The sequence below is a fragment of the Symphalangus syndactylus genome, chromosome 18 (assembly GCF_028878055.3).
Source record: "Symphalangus syndactylus isolate Jambi chromosome 18, NHGRI_mSymSyn1-v2.1_pri, whole genome shotgun sequence".
Classification (NCBI taxonomy): Eukaryota; Metazoa; Chordata; class Mammalia; order Primates; family Hylobatidae; genus Symphalangus; species Symphalangus syndactylus.
In genome coordinates, this window is record NC_072440.2 from 102377920 (window position 1) to 102394832 (window position 16913).

General features: G+C 42.5%; 1 protein-coding gene across 2 annotated transcripts in view; it reads right to left on the minus strand.

Annotated features, from left to right (window-relative positions):
- Positions 1 to 4531: 4531 nt before the first annotated feature.
- The window catches only part of TAF1B (TATA-box binding protein associated factor, RNA polymerase I subunit B), a 95818-nt gene continuing 83436 nt past the window's right edge, over positions 4532 to 16913 (minus strand). For both annotated transcript variants that reach the window (XM_055254342.2, XM_055254343.2), the window contains exon 15: positions 4532 to 7573. In XM_055254342.2, coding sequence (XP_055110317.1) covers positions 7372 to 7573 — 202 coding nt within the window. In that variant the 3' untranslated portion in view covers positions 4532 to 7371. The remainder of the gene's footprint in view (positions 7574 to 16913) is intronic.

Below are 16913 nucleotides of genomic sequence, written 5' to 3' on the forward strand. Positions count from 1 at the left end.
AATAACTTCAGTTTGACTCAAAACCAACATTTGTAGGCAGACAAGTGAGCCCATTCACAGAATGGTGAAATCACTGAATAGTGAAAACAGTACAGCAGTAGCTGATCAGAAAGTGGGAAGCTTTTTGTAATTTTCCCCTTTCTCCTCACTACTTTCATCAAAGCATTTACTGAATATCTGTTGGATTTAGGGTTCTGTAGGAGCCATGTCTCATGAAAGCCTGTCTAGTTAGTAAACCAGGACACACATAAGCAGGCTATGATAATGTCAAAAATAGGCTGTGCTGTAGGTGCGGAGGAACTGAAGAAAGTGAGTGGAGACACAGAATGATCTGAGGGGTGCAGGAGCCTGGGTCCCTACCCTTCCTGGGCAGCAGCGGGAGATGGGAGGGCGTGATAGAGCTGGGTTCTAAGAGGCCATTCCACAGCTCTGACCCTCGGGCTGTGGTGAGGAGGGGCAGGAGAAACCAACATTCCTGACTTTACTACCTGATTCCCATTCCACATGAGGGCCGTGGGCTGCACTTAGCACGGGGGCAATTGCAACAAAACAAAACCACAGCAAAAAACAAAACCAGTTTTAGAGCGGAAGAGCTGACCCTGCGAACTGCTGTGGCAGGATGGACAGTGGAGGGGGAAGAGGCACAGAGCCCACCTTCCTACCCCCGGGGGTTCTGAGGCCCGAGCAGGCGACCGCTTGGGACCAGAGGAACCTTTCCAGGGAGATTTTTATTCTGGTGTCAATTGCTAAGGAGAGAAAGGTAAAAATAAGTATTCATGTTTTACAACATTTTCTTATCCTCGAACATGGCAAAGAATACATTTTTTTCCTACTTTAAACCTTGGGGGGGGTTTTTCAAAATTCAGAGACCATCTTTTTCATTGTAGGTAATGTTTAACTTACTTACTTAATTTAAATTAATGTGGACAACAATGGTGACAAAAGGCAACTGCGTTTAAGTGGTATTCTAACTCAAAATTCCTTTGGGAGTGTCTGCAAGTCACCCAGTTCAACGCAAATATCCATAAAACATGTACTAATTGTCCCAGAAGGGAATGATTGTTTCAGAAGGGCAGAAGGCCAACTGAGCTGAAATACCAGGTTCTTAATTTATAAAGTCAATAAAAGCACTCTTTTGTAAGCTCTCTGAAGTCATAGCATATTATCAGGTAAGTCTGGCACTAAAGCCCTTTATGCTTAAATACTTCACAAGGGCACAAAACAAGGGAACATACACTTACAGCTGCTTGAATTCGTTTTGTGAGAGACTTAATACTGTGTGAATTTACTCAGCTTTCAGGAACACAGAGGCATTTTAATTTTTTTAAAAAGTCACCAGCTACATACTCAAGATAAAAACACACACTCTTAACTATCTGCAGTTTACAATAGTCCACAGAACTTTTACGGCAGGCATACTTTGGAAACTCTATTTAAGGTCTTGCTGAAGATTCAGGAAATCATGCTTCTTTCTTATTTAAACAATATGTCTTCTCGTGTGAATAGAGGGATGAATTAATACTCCTTTTTTTTTTCTAGGTGGCTTTGCGCCAATGGAGGGAAAAAGAAAGATAACAAAGAACTAGACACTGTGGGTGAACTCCCGGCCTCCTGCTGCGAGGCGCCTGAGGACCCTGGGCTCTCCCTCCTCGGTTTGGGCTTCAGACGGTGGCTCCACTTCTGGGTGGCAGTGACAGGCAGACCTGGTGAGAGCCCAGAGAGAAATGCTACCCTGCAGGGAGATAAGGTCATCAACCTGCTACCATTGGTATATTCCCATAATAATGTCCACTGGTCCCAGTCGAGAGGCACCCACTCCTTTTCCCCTTAAGTCTAACACAGGAGTCTCAAGCTGCCTAAGGAAACCCATTTTTGGGAAGAAGATTAAAAACAAACAAACAAACAAACAAACAACAAAACTGTGCTCCAAATGTATATAACCCTGTAGATTAATGAATATTTGGGCCAAAGTTCTGTATTCTCATAGGCAAAGACTCTCATAGTATTAATATATTCACTGATTTTAACATTATTTTTAACTTAAAGGTTTTGTTTTAATCTGCTATGACCAAATCTTGGATCACTATAGCTGTAAATGAGTAGATTTATCTAGACATGTTAAATGAACAAACGTAAAATGTTCAATACAGCACAGGTGCTTAATAAGTGGGCTTCAGAGCCATGTTTTTCCGACATGTTCTGATGATCCAAGTTTGATACTTAAGACAATTAAAAACAAGAAATTTAACTTAGTTTCAGCACATGTATGGTATATATATTTGTATGGCTATGAGCTTAGGCTGGTCACAGACACAAGACAATTGAAGCACTTTTTTCCACAGGTATCGACCGCATTCTGTTTCACTCCCTTATAAGCATTTGATTTTGCACTACAGGTATTACAGTAGTTACTAAATCTGAGACCATGTGGAATCTTAGTTTTATTTCCCTTTAGGGTAGTTGCCTAAATCATAAAATTATGCTTCACTGTAGTGGTAAGAAATCTAATTCATTTATTTATTTATAAGATGGAGTCTCATTCTGTTGCCCAGGCTAGAGTGCAGTGGCATGATCTCGGCTCTCTGCAACCTCTGCCTCCCGGGTTCAAGCGATTCTCCTGCCTCAGCCTCCCAAGTAGTTGGGATTACAGACACCTGCCACAACACTCAGCGAATTTTTGTATTTTTAGTAGAGATGGGGTTTCACCATGTTGGCCAGGCTGATCTTGAATTCCTGACCTCAAGTGATGCACCCATCTTGGCCTCCCACATTGCTGAGATAACAGGCGTGAGCCACCCTGTGCCCACACCTGGCCAAGGAATAATATAATTTTTTTTAAAAAAACATAGAATGTGTTCATGAAAGAGATTCCACCCAAATCAACACATAAATCACTCTAGTGGCAAAGTAGTTTATTTATTATGTTTCCTTAAAAGAGATTAAGACTCGACTCCTCTCCCAGCCGGGGCAGCCTGGGAACTGAGTGCCTCCCTCCAGTGGCCCCCAGAGCCTCCCAGCGCCATGTCCATCTCTCTTCCTCTTGGCATCCATTGTGGCACTCAGCCCACCTCTGCCTCATTTCATGATTGTGTGCTTTTGTAGTTTAGAAACAGCTGAGGAAAGCATTTAGGTAGAGGCCTCAAGCAGACAACCTACAGGGTGCTCCGTGTCAGTGCAGGTGCCTGGGCAGAGGAGCTGCGGCGCGGCTGCAGAGGTGGCCCTGGGGGTGGCGGGGACCTCTGCTATCAGGAGGATGTGGAAGGCCACTGTGGGGCAGCCCTGCAGGGGACGGAGGGCTTTTGGGACCATGGGAACTGAGAGGAGCCTTTAGGAGGGGGTCACGGGCAGCAAGTTCCACAGTGGGGCCCTGTTGTCCCAGTCGGCAGAAGCACCAGTGACTGTCCCACCGTGGAGCCTGGAGCAAACCAGAGGACTTGTTAAAAGAGATTGTTGGACCCACACTGCGTTTCTGGATTGGGAGTCAGGAGTAGGCCTGAGAATGTGCATTTCTAACAAGTGCCCAGGTAATGCTGATGTCACTGGTCCAGGGACCACACTTTGAGAACCAATGTGATAAATAATCAAGAAATGTCTTTTGAATCAAATTTACTAAAATATTCATAAACCTTTCTCCACCCGAAGGATGTGAATGAAAGGGAGACATAGAGACTGTCAAAGCTATAGGCAGTCTGCGGGTGATGATTTTTTTTTTTTTAAACGTGGTTTGGAATCTGGAGTCTGAGACCTGGATCCAAATCTCAGCACAGCTTTGTGCTGGCTGAGCACCCTGGGAAAGAAGGTTACTTCACAGCAGAACCCCTAGCTCCACACCTATTATCTAAGGACGATTGCATGGCCCCCAGAGCAGTGGGGACTGAATTCCGTACGGCAGGACCTCATCTGAATATACAGTAGGTGCTCAATACGTGCTATTACCCTCTTCCCTTTTTGGCAGTAGACAGATAAGCTTTTTCTATGACTGATATTATTTTTAGATGTGAAAACACTGACTCCTAGAGAGTAATATTTCATCACTAGCCTTCAATGGTAATTCATACAATTTGAAATGCATGGGAAGCCATATTTTTCACTTCCTTCTCCTCTCTTGTTAATCTTATCTCATATTCATGGGTGGCCCAAAACTTTTCATAGCTTTGAGTGCCCTGTCCCAATATTTTTAAGTACATGGAACTTGTTAGCAACTTCGATTTTTTTATTCAAATGAAGTGTCATAACACTTCAAATTGTCAATTCCATGACACTCATCTTCAAAAAAGATCTTTCAGTTCAAATCTTAGAAAGCAAGTTTTTAAATTATAGAAGCTACGCTTCTTAGATCCTCCTCCAAATCCTGCTCCTCAGTAGGGTTATTGTTTTCAACAGTTTGTTGCTTTTTCACAGCTAAATAGTGTTTCATTGTATGGATATACCATCATGTGTTTATCCATTCACCTGCTGATGGCTGTTTGGGTTGTTTTCCCTTTTTTTTGCTATTCCAAATAAAGTTGCTATGAATATTTCTATACAAGTCTTTGTGTGGAAACATGCTTTTATTTTTCTTGGGTAGATACCTAGTAGTGGAATGGCTGGATCACATGGTAGGTCTAATTTTCACTTTTAAAAAACTACCAGACCAGGCTGGGCACAGTGGCTCACATCTGTAATTCCAGCACTTTGGGAGACAGAGGTGGGAGGATCACTTGAGGTCAGGAGTTCAAGACCAGCCTGAGCAGCACAGCAAGACCCTATCATCTTTACAAAAAAATGTCTATTGAATCAAATTTACTAAATATTCACAAACTTTTCTCCACCATAAGGATGTGAATGAAGGGGACATAGAGACTGTTAAAGCTATAGGCAGTCTGCAGGTGATTTTTTTTTTTAATGTGGTTTGGAATCTGGAGTTGGAGACCTGGGCCCAAATCTCACCACAGCTTTGTGCTGGCTGAGTACCCTGTATATAATCTAAATCATTGTATAAGTCTCATTATAAAAAGTTACAAAAATTAGGCCAGGCACGGTGGCTTATGCCTGTAATCCCAGCACTTTGGGAGGCCGAGGTGGGTGGATCACGAGGTCAGGAGATGAGACCATCCTGGCTAACATGGTGAAACCCCGTCTCTACTAAAAATTCAAAAATTAGCTGGTGTGGTGGTGGGCTCCTGTAGTCCCAGCTACTCGGGAGGCTGAGGCAGGAGAATGGCGTGAAGCTGGGAGGCAGAGCTTGCAGTGAGCCGAGATCGCGCCACTGCACTCCAGCCTGAGCGAAAGAGCGAGACTCTGTCTCAAAAAGAAAAAAAAAAGTTACGAAAATTAAAAAATATTAAAAGTTGTAGTCAGCCAGGCGTGGTGGCTCATACCTGTAATCCCAGCACTTTGGGAGGCTGAGGTGGGAGGATCACTTGAGCTGAGAATTTCAAGACTAGCCTAGGCAACACAGTGAGACCTCTGTCTCCACGAAAAATAAAAAATTTAGCTGGATATGATGGCACATGCCTGTGGCCTCAGCTACTCAGCCTCAGGAGGAGCATTTGAGCCGGGGAGTCAAAACTGCAGTGAGCCAAGGTCACACCACTGCACTCCAGCCTGGGCGACACAGTGAGACCCTGTCTCAAAAAAAAAAAAAAAAAATGAAAAGAAAAAAGAAAACCTTACAATAAGTGAAACAAGTAGAGAGTAACAAAATATATTCAATTCAAAATGAGCTCTCTAACCACTGCCCACATCCCCACTACAGTGTACTCATCAGAGTAGTCAGTGATACTTTTATGATACACATTGGATCACATCATTCTTTTGTTTAAAAATTTCCAGTGGCTTCCTGTGACATTTGAGATAAAAGCCAACCATGGTAAGGTCATCCTTACCATGACCTCAGAGCAACCTCTACCATCCCATCTGCCCATCTGCTCTCCCTCTCCCCTTTAACCACAGCGCTCCAGCCACTCTGGACACCTTGCCAGTCCTTGACTGCATCCAGCATGCCCCTGCTCAGAACCTCTGCACGTCTTTCCTCTGCCTGGGCTGATCTCCGCCTGGATGGCCGCATGGCTGCTCATGCTACTGTGTTCCAGGCAAGTTGGTCTCTGCTCGAACGCCACTACCCCAGAGGATCCTCCCTCAGCCGCCCTTTATAAAATGGCCTACCTTGTCATTTATCTTTTCCTGCTTTTTCTTCATTGTACTTAATTCCCCCAAAAATTATATGTATTTTTACTATCAGCTTCCACCCAGTTGGAACCTACGATCTTTAAAGGTGGGGGTCTTGTTCAGTGCTGTATCCCCAGTGCTCAGAATATGCCTGCGTTGCTATCTGTTGCATGCATAAATGAACTCAGAACAAGGATTACTGATTTTCCAATGTCCATACCAGGTTTTATACATCTTTATAATCTTTGCCAATCCAATATGTCGGCAAGAGTATTCACTTCAATTTGTATTTCTTGAGTATAAGTGAGGTCGAGTATCCTATCATGTTTTTTGGCTTGGCCTTCAGAAAACTAATTTTTCTCTTTTTGGTTTTTTTTTTTTTGAGACGGAGCCTCGCTCTGTCACCCAGGCTGGACTGCAGTGGCGCAATCTCGGCTCACTGCAAGCTCCACCTCCCGGGTTCACGCCATTCTCCTGCCTCAGCTGCCCGAGTAGCTGGGACTACAGGCGCCCGCCACCGTGCCCGGCTAATTTTTTGTATTTTTTTTTTTTTAGTAGAGACAGGGTTTCACCATGTTAGCCAGGATGGCCTCGATCTCCTGACCTCATGATCTGCCCGTCTCGGCCTCCCAAGGCGCTGGGATTACAGGCGTGAGCCACTGCGTCCGGACAGAAAACTAATTTTTCATATTCCTTACTCAGTTTGCTTTTTTCCTTTGCTTTGCAAGAGCTATTGATACATTAAAGAAATTATTCCTTTGTCCACCATATGCTGCAAAAATTGACTTTGCCATTCCAAGATCATCAAAGCATTCATGTTTGTTTTCTACTAATACTTTTATATTTTTACATATGAAAGATTATGTTTAGATCTTTGATCCATCTGGGATTTACTCTGGGGTATAAAGAATAAGGAAGGGATCTAGTTTCAAAAATAAATTTAGCTTTAAAATACAATGAGTATACATTTCTGCATACAATTATACAATTTACTATTGTTTTAACTTTCTCTTAGAATATTCATACTCTGAAAAATAAAATGAAAGCTCACTTGCTTTACAATATACATTTTTCTAAGCGCACTTGATATATATGTAAATATGTGTCAGAGTCTACACATATATATGCAGTATTTTCCACAATTCTCTGGAATGTTACATTAAAATCTGACGTTACTATCACTATTAAAATATTTTTCCGGAAAGTTTCTATTTCATTTTCTCAATGTCGTCTCACTTTCTTGGATCTTGATTTCTTTTTCGTTACACTGTATTTTTTCTCAAAAAGTTTCTTCTCAACTAAGCTCACTTCTTCATGGAGAAGGGAAGTCTTTATTCTGAGCAGGAAGGAGAAGAGACTTAGTATAAACTGATAACTCAGAGAATAATTTGATTCTTCATAAGTTGTCACGTGTGTACAATAGCTAGAAGGGAAAAAGAAAAAAGAATTTCTCTTTAGATGGTAACCAAGAAATGCACACACTAACCCCTGAACATCCCCCCAAATAACTTAGCAAATATATATGGTTAGGCTTAAAACAGGACCCTGAGCTGGAAGGAAACTTAGAAGAATTTGTTAACTCCTTAACTGCACAAAGGAAAACATGTTCACACTGTCCATGGCCACCACACAAGGGCCACATGTGGTGCTAGGAGCTGGTCCTTCAACTCTCTGCTCAAGGTTTCTTCACTCCAGATGGGCCAGCACTCCACCTTCTTACCATGGTCAAGGCAAACAAAAGCACACAGGGAGAGATTCTGAACATATTTCTAAAACAAACTAAAGAAAACAAATAATCCCCGACTTCCACCCAAAATAAGACACTAGACTTTATAATGTAGCTTGCAATACTATATGTATTGTGAAAGAAGAGTTTACCAAGCTATTTCCATTATTTTAAAATAGTAAAGGCTTCCGTTACAAGATGGCTGAACAGGAACAGTTCTGGTCTGCAGCTCCCAGCATGATCGATGCAGAAGATGGGCAATTTCTGCATTTCCAACTGAGGTACCTGGTTCATCTCATTGGGACTGGTTGGACAGTGGGTGCAGCACATGGAGGGCAAGCCAAAGCAGGGCGGGGCATCACCTCACCTGGGAAGGGATTTCCCTTTCCTAGCCAAGGGAAGCCGTGACAGACTGTACCTGGAAAATCGGGACGCTCTCGCCCAAATACTGCGCTTTTTCAACGGTCTTAGCAAACGGCACACCAGGAGATTATATCCCAAGCCTGGCTCAGCTGGTCCCTCGCCCACAGAGCCTTGCTCACTGCTAGTGCAGCAGTCTGAGATCAACCTGGGAGGCAGCAGCCTGGCAGGGGGAGGGGCATCCGCCATTGCTGAGGCTTACGTAGGTAAACAAAGTGGCCAGGAAGCTTGAACTGGGCAGAGCCCACTGCAGCTCAGCAAGGCCTGCTGCCTCTGTAAACTCCACCTCTGGGGGCAGTGCACAGCTGAACAAAAGGCAGCAGAAACTTCTGCAGACTTAAATGTCCCTGTCTGACAGCTCTGAAGAAAGCAGTGGTTCTCCCAGCATGGTGTTTGAGCTCTGAGAACGGACAGACTGCCTCCTCAGGTGGGTCCTTGACCCCTGTGTAGCCTAACTGGGAGACACCTCCCAGTAGGGGCCGACTGACACCTCATACAGGTAGGTGCCCCCTGGGACAAAGCTTCCAGAGGAAGGATCAGGCAGCCATATTTGCTGCTCTGGCAATATTTGCTGCTCTGCAATATTTGCTGTTCTGCAACCTCCACTGGTGATACCCAGGCAAACAGGGTCTGGAGTGGACCTCCAGCAAACTCCAACAGACCTGCAGCTCAGGGACCTGACTGTTAGAAGGAAAACTAACAAACAGAAAGGAGTAGCATCAACATCAACAAAAAGGACATCCACACCAAAACCTCATCTGTAGGTCACCAACATCAAAGACCAAAGGTAGATAAAACCACAAAGGTGGGGAGAAACCAGAGCAGAAAAGCTGAAAATTCTAAAAACTGGAGCACTTCTTCTCCTCCAAAGGATTATAGCTCCTCGCCAGCAACGGAACAAAGCTGGATGGAGAATGACTTTGATGAGCTGACAGAAGTAGGCTTCAGAAGGTCGGTAATAAACTTTTCTGAGTTAAAGGAAGATGTTCGAACCCATCGCAGGGAAGCTAAAAACCTTGAAAAAAGATTAGATGAATGGCTAACTAGCATAAACAGTGTAGAGAAGACCTTAAATGACCAGATGGAGCTGAAAACCATGGCACGAGAACTACGTGACGCATGCACAAGCTTCAAAAGCCGATTCGATCAAGTGCAAGAAAGGGTATCAGTGATTGAAGGTCAAATTAATGAAATAAAGTGAGAAGAGAAGTTTAGAGAAAAAAGAGTAAAAAGAAACAAAGCCTCCAAGAAATATGGGACTATGTGAAAAGACCAAATCTACATTTGATTAGTGTACCTGAAAGTGACAGGGAGAATGGAACCAAGTTGGGAAACACTCTGCAGGATATTATCCAGGAGAACTTCCCCAACCTAGCAAGGCAGGCCAACATTCAACTTCAGGAAATACAGAGAACACCACAAAGATACTCCTCGAGAAAAACAACCCCAAGACACAAAATTGTCAGATTCACCAAAGTTGAAATGAAGGAAAAAATGTTAAGGGCAGTCAGAGAGAAAGGTTGGGTTACCCACAAAGGGAAGCCCATCACACTAATAGTGGATCTCTCAGCAGAAACTCTACAAGCCAGAAGACAGTGGGGGCCAATATTCAACATTCTTAAAAGAATTTTCAACCCAGAATTTCATATCCAGCCAAACTAAGCTTCGTAAGTGAAGGAGAAATAAAATCCTTTACAGACAAGCAAATGCTGAGAGATTTTGTCACCACCAGGCCTGCCCTACAAGAGCTCCTGAAGGAAGCACTAAACATGGAAAGGAACAACCGGTACCAGCCACTGCAAAAACATGCCAAATTGTAAAGACCATCGATGCTAGGAAGAAACTGCATCAACTAATAGGCAAAATAACCAGCTAACATCATAATGGCAGGATCAAATTCACACATAACAATATTAACCTTAAATGTAAATGGGCTAAATGCCCCAATTAAAAGATAAAGACTGGCAAATTGGATAAAGAGTCAAGACCCATCAGTGTGCTGTGTTCAGGAGACCCATCTCACGTGCAGAGACACACATGGGCTTAAAAAAAAGGGATGGAGGAAGATCTACCAAGCAAATGGAAGGCAAAAATAGCATGGATTGCAATCCTAGTCTCTGATAAAACAGACTTTAAACCAACAAAGATCAAAAGAGACAAAGAAGGCCATTACATAATGGTAAAGGGATCAATTCAACAAGAAGAGCTAACTATCCTAAATATATATACCCAATACAGGAGCACCCAGATTCATAAACCAAGTCCTTAGCGACCTACAAAGACTTAGACAATAATAATGGGAGACTTTAACACCCCACTGTCAATATTAGATTAACAAGACAGAAGGTTAACAAGGATAGATATCCAGGACTTGTACTCAGCTCTGCACCAAGTGGACCTAACAGACATCTACAGAACTCTCCACCCCAAATCAACAGAATATACATTCTTCTCAGCACCACATCGCACTTACTCCAAAATTGACCACATAGTTGGAAGTAAAGCACTCCTCAGCAAATGTAAAAGAACAGAAATGAAAACAAACTGTTTCTCAGACCACAGTGCAATCAAATTAGAACTCAGGATTAAGAAACTCACTCAAAACCACACAACTACTTGGAAATTGAACAACCTGCTCCTGAATGACTACTGGGTAAATAACGAAATGAAGGCAGAAATAAAGATGTTCTTTGAAACCAATGAGAACAAAGACACAACATACCAGAATCTCTGGGACACATTTAAAGCAGTGTGTAGAGGTAAGTTTACAGTACTAAATGCCCACAAGAGAAAGCAGGAAAGACCTAAAATCGACATCTTAACATCACAATTAAAAGAATTAGAGAAGCAAGAGCAAACAAATTCAAAAGCTAGCAGAAGGCAAGACATAACTAAGATCAGAGCAGAACTGAAGGAGATAAAGACACAAAAAAACCCTTAAAAAAATCAATGAATCCGGGAGCTGGTTTTTTGAAAAGATGAGCAAAATTGATAGACCACTAACAAGACTAATAAAGAAGAAAAGAGAAGAATCAAATAGATGCAATGATAACGGGGATATCACCACTGATCCCACAGAAATACAAACTACCATCAGAGAATACTATAAACAACTCTATGCAAATAAACTAGAAAATCTAGAAGAAATGGATAAATTCCTAGACACATACACCCTTCCAAGACTAAACCAGGAAGAAGTTGAATCTCTGAATAGACCAATTAACAGGCTCTGAAATTGAGGCAATAATTAATAGCTTACCAACCAAAAAAAGTCCAGGACCAGACGGATTCACAGCTGAATTCTACCACAGGTACAAAGAGGAGCTGGTACCATTCCTTCTGAAACTATTCCAATCAATAGAAAAAGAGGGAATCCTCTCTAACTCATTTTTATGAGGCCAGCATCATCCTGATACCAAAGCCTGGCAGAGACACAACGAAAAAAGAGAATTTTAGATCAATATCCTTGAGGAACATCGATGCAAAAATCCTCAATTAAAATACTGGCAAACCGAATCCAGCAGCACATCAAAAAGCTTATCCATCACGATCAAGTTGGCTTCATCCCTGGGATGCAAGGCTGGTTCAACATACGCAAATCAATAAACGTAATCCATCACATAAACAGAACCAAAGGCCGGGCATGGTGGCTCATGCCTGTAAACCCAGCACTTTGGGAGGCTGACGTGGGTGGATCACGAGGTCAGGAGATCGAGATCATCCTGGCTAACATGGTGAAACTCCGTCTCTACTAAAAATCAAAAAATTAGCCAGGTGTGGTGGTGGGCGCCTGTAGTCCCAGCTACTCAGGAGGCTGAGGCCGGAGAATGGCGTGAACCCGGGAGGTGGAGGCTGCAGTCAGCCGAGATCATGCCACTGCACTCCAGCCTGGGCGACAGAGTGAGACTCCATCTCAAAAAAAACAAAAAACAAACAAAAACAACAACAACAACAACATCAAAAAACAGAACCAATGACAAAACCATATGATTATCTCAACAGATGCAGAAAAGGCCTTCGACAAAATTCAACAGCCCTTCATGCTAAAAACTCCGAATAAACTAGGTACTGATGGAACATATCTCAAAACAATAAGAGCTATTTATGAGAAACCCACAGCCAATATCATACCGAATGGGCAAAAACTGGAAGCATTCCCTTTGAAAACTGGCACAAGACAGGGATGCCCTCTCTCATCACTCTTATTCAACACAGTGTTGGAAGTTCTGGCCACGGCAATCAGGCAGGAGAAAGAAATAAAAGGTATTCAATTAGGAAAAGAGGAAGTCAAATTGTCCCTGTTTGCAGATGACATGATTGTATATTCAGAAAACCCCATCATCTCAGACCAAAATCTCCTTAAGCTGATAAGCAACTTCAGCAAAGTCTCAGGATACAAAATCAATGTGCAAAAATCACAAGCACTCCTTTACACCAATAGCAGACAAACAGAGAGCTAAATCATGAGTGAACTCCCATTCACAATTGCTACAAAAAGAATAAAACACCTAGGAATCCAACTTACAAGAGATGTGAAGGACCTCTTCAAGGAGAACTACAAACCACTGCTCAACGAAATAAAAGAGGACACAAACAAATGGAAGAACATTCCATGGTCATGTATAGGAACAATCAATATCGTGAAAATGGCCATGCTGCTTAAGGTAATTTATAGATTCAATGCCATCCCCATCAAGCCGCCAATGACTTTCTTCACAGAATTGGAAAAAATTAAAGTTCATATGGAACCAAAAAAGAGCCCGCATTGCCAAAACAATCCTAAGCAAAAAGAACAAAGCTGGAGGCATTACACTACCTGACTTCAAATTATACTACAAGGCTACAGGAACCAAAACAGCATGGTACTGGTACCAAAACAGAGAACAGACCAATGGAACAAAACAGAGCCCTCAGAAATAACACCACACATCTACAACCATCTGATCTTTGACAAACCTGACAAAAACAAGAAATGGGGAAAGGATTCCCTATTTAATAAACGGTGCTGGAAAAACTGGCTATCCATATGTAGAAAGCTGAAACTGGATTCCTTCCTTACACCTTATACAAAAATTAATTCAAGATGAGTTAAAGACTTAAATGTTAGACCTAAAACCATAAAAACCCTAGAAGAAAGCCTAGGCAATACCATTCAAGACATAGAGGCATGGGCAAGGACTTCATGTCTAAAACACGAAAAGCAATAGCAATGAAAGCCAAAATAGACAAATGAGATCTAATTAAACTAATGAGCTGCACAGCAAAAGAAACTACCATCAGAGTGAACAACCTACAGAATGGGAGAAAATTTTTTCAATCTACCTATCTGACAAAGGGCTAATATCCAGAATCTACAAAGAACTTAAACAAATTTACAAGAAAAAAAACAACCCCATCAAAAAGTGAGCAAAGGATATGAACAGACACTTCTCAAAAGAAGACATTTATGCAGCCAAGAGACACATGAAAAAATGCTCATCATCACTGGTCATCAGAGAAATGCAAATCAAAACCACAATGAGATACCACCTCACACCAGTTAGAATGGCAATCATTAAAAAGTCAGGAAACAACAGGTGCTGGAGAGGATGTGAAAAAACAGGAACGCTTTTACACTGTTGGTGGGAGTGTAAACTAGTTCAACCATTGTGAAAGTCAGTGTGGCAACTCCTCAAGGATCTCGAACTAGAAATGCCATTTGACCCAGTGACCCCCTTACTGAGTGTATACCCATAGGATTATAAATCATGCTACTATAGAGACATACACACACGTATGTTTGCTGCGGCACTATTCACAATAGCAAAGACTTGGAACCAACCCAAATGTCCATCAATGATAGACTGGATTAAGAAAATGTGGCACATATACACCATGGAATACTATGCAGCTATAAAAAAGGATGAGTTCATGTCCTTTGCAGGGACATGGATGAAGCTAGAAACCATCATTCTGAGCAAACTATCACAAGGACAGAAAACCAAACACCATATGTTCTCACTCATAAGTTGGAATTGAACAACGAGAACACTTGGACACAGGGCAGGGAACATCACACACTGGGGCCTGTCGTGGGGTGGGGGGCAGGGGGAGCAACGACATTAGGAGAAATACCTAAATGACCAGTTGATGGGTACAGCAAACCAACATGGCACATGTATCTATGTAACAAACCTGTACGTTGTGCACATGCACCCTAGAACTTAAAGTATATAAAAAAATAAGTTAAACCTGAATCTGATCAAATCTCTAATGCTAACTGCCAATCTCTTTTTTTTTTTGAGACAGAATCTCACCCTGCTGACTGCAACCTCCGCCTCCCAGGTTCAAGCGATTCTCCTGCTCAGCCTCCCAAGTAGCTGGGACTACAGTCATGCACCACCATGCCCAGTTAATTTTTGTATTTTTAGTAGAGATGGGGTTTCACCATGTTGGCCAGTCTGGTCTCGAACTCCTGACCCCAGGTGATCCACCCACCTCGGCCTCCCAAAGTGTTCAGATTACAGGCATGAGCCATTGTGCCCGGCCATAACTGCCAATCTCAAACTAACTACGTCAACATATAGGCTATCCAGGGATAGAAGAAGAGGTTAGATGGCATCATATGGCACTGTCTATATGCAAAATCCGGACTACAAGAAATTGTATGGGACACATGACCAGGATTACTCAATAAGTACATTGTAAGAAGAAAAAAGAGAGAGAGATAAAGAGGGGGGGCCTTAAGAACTGAAACACTTACGAGCCATGTCAACCACTTGCAATATATGGGCCTGATTTGGATTCTGAGTTAAACTCGTTTAAAAAATTACATGACAATTGGGAAAATCTAATCACTGACTGCATATTGGATAATATTAAGAAATTACTATTCATTTTTTATATTTGATTAATGGTATTACAGTTTTACTTTAAAAAATATGATGTTTGAGATCTGCTTCCAAATAATGGGGGGCAGAGGGGTAGAGTAAGCTGGAGCCTGGGTGAAGCAAGTCTTGCCATGTCACAGTTGCTGGGGTTGAGTGACAGAGGCGGGGAGGTTCTTTATACTACTCTACTTCTGAGTATACCAGAAATTTCCCACTATAAACTTTAAAAAGCAAGTAAAGAAATAACATATAGAAGCTATAAACATTGAGATATTATGACTTACATAACATATATGGCCCTAAATTCCTGAATGTCTATGTTTGCACCATAAAACTCTGCCACTTGGTTGGGCACAGTGGTTCATGCCTGTAATCCCAGCACTTTAGAAGGCCGAGGCGGGCAGATCATGAGGTCAGGAGTTCGAGACCAGCCTGACTAACATGATGAAACCCCGTCTCTACTAAAAATACAAAAATTAGCCAGGGGTGGTAGCGCATGTCTGTAGCAGCAGCCACTTGGGAGGCTGAGGCACAAGAATCGCTTGAACCCGGGGAGGTCGGAGTGAGCCAAGATTGTGTCACTGCACTCCAGCCTGTGCGACAGAACGAGCTTCTGTCTCAAAAAACAAACAAACGAACAAACACCCCAAAACAAAAAAACCCAAAACCAATCAACCAACCAAACAAAACCCTCTGCCACCCATCAGCTGTGACTATGGATAACTACTCTTGGTTCTCTCATCTGTAAAATGGAAAAAAATAACAGTACTTACACTTTTTTTTTTTTTTTTTTTGAGACGGAGTCTCACTCTGTCACCCAGGCTGGAGTGCAGTGGCACAATCTCGGCTCACTGCAAGCTCCACCTCCCGGGTTCATGCCATTCTCCTGCCTCAGCCTCCTGAGTAGCTGGGACTACAGGCGCCCATGCCCGGCTAATTTTTTGTATTTTTAGTAGAGACGGGATTTCACCATGTTAGCCAGGATGGTCTCGATCTCTTGACCTCATGATCTACCCGCCTCGGCCTCCCAAAGTGCTGGGATTACAGGCGTGAGCCACTGTTCCCAGCCAACACTACTTACACTTGACAGAGTTGACAAGATTAAATAAGAATGTATATTAAACACTTAACCCAATTCTTGGTACACAGCAAGGGCTCAAAAATGTTCACTTCCTCTACAGTCGTTTAAAATTAATTTTTTTGTATTCACTTAAAATCTTAAGGCTATTTTAATACTACACACAGTAAACCCAATGCCCTATTACTAGTAGGAAATATAAAAGCCTCAAATGTTTGTTCATTGATTGGTTTAATAAAGATAAAAAATAAGCCATTTACAGTAATTCTTGCAAAAATGGCCTCTTGCTTTTATATATATATATATATTTTTTTTTTGAGATGGAGTCTCACTCTGTCACCCAGGCTGGAGTGCAGTGATGCGATCTCAGCTCACTGCAACTTCCGTCTCCCAGGTTCAAGTGATTCTTGTGCCTTAGTCTCCCAAGTAGCTGGGAGGTGTGCCCCTCCACACCAGGCTAATTTTTGTATTTTTAGTAGAGATGGTGATTCGCCATGTTGGCCAGGCCGGTCTTGAATTCCTGACCTCAACTGATCTGCCTGCCTCGGCCTCCCAAAGTGCTGGGATTACAGGCGTGAGCCACTGCGCCTGGCTTAGAGATATGCATTTTTAAGAGACAGGGTCTCACTATGCCCAGGCTGGAGTGCTGTGGCTATACACAGTCACAGTC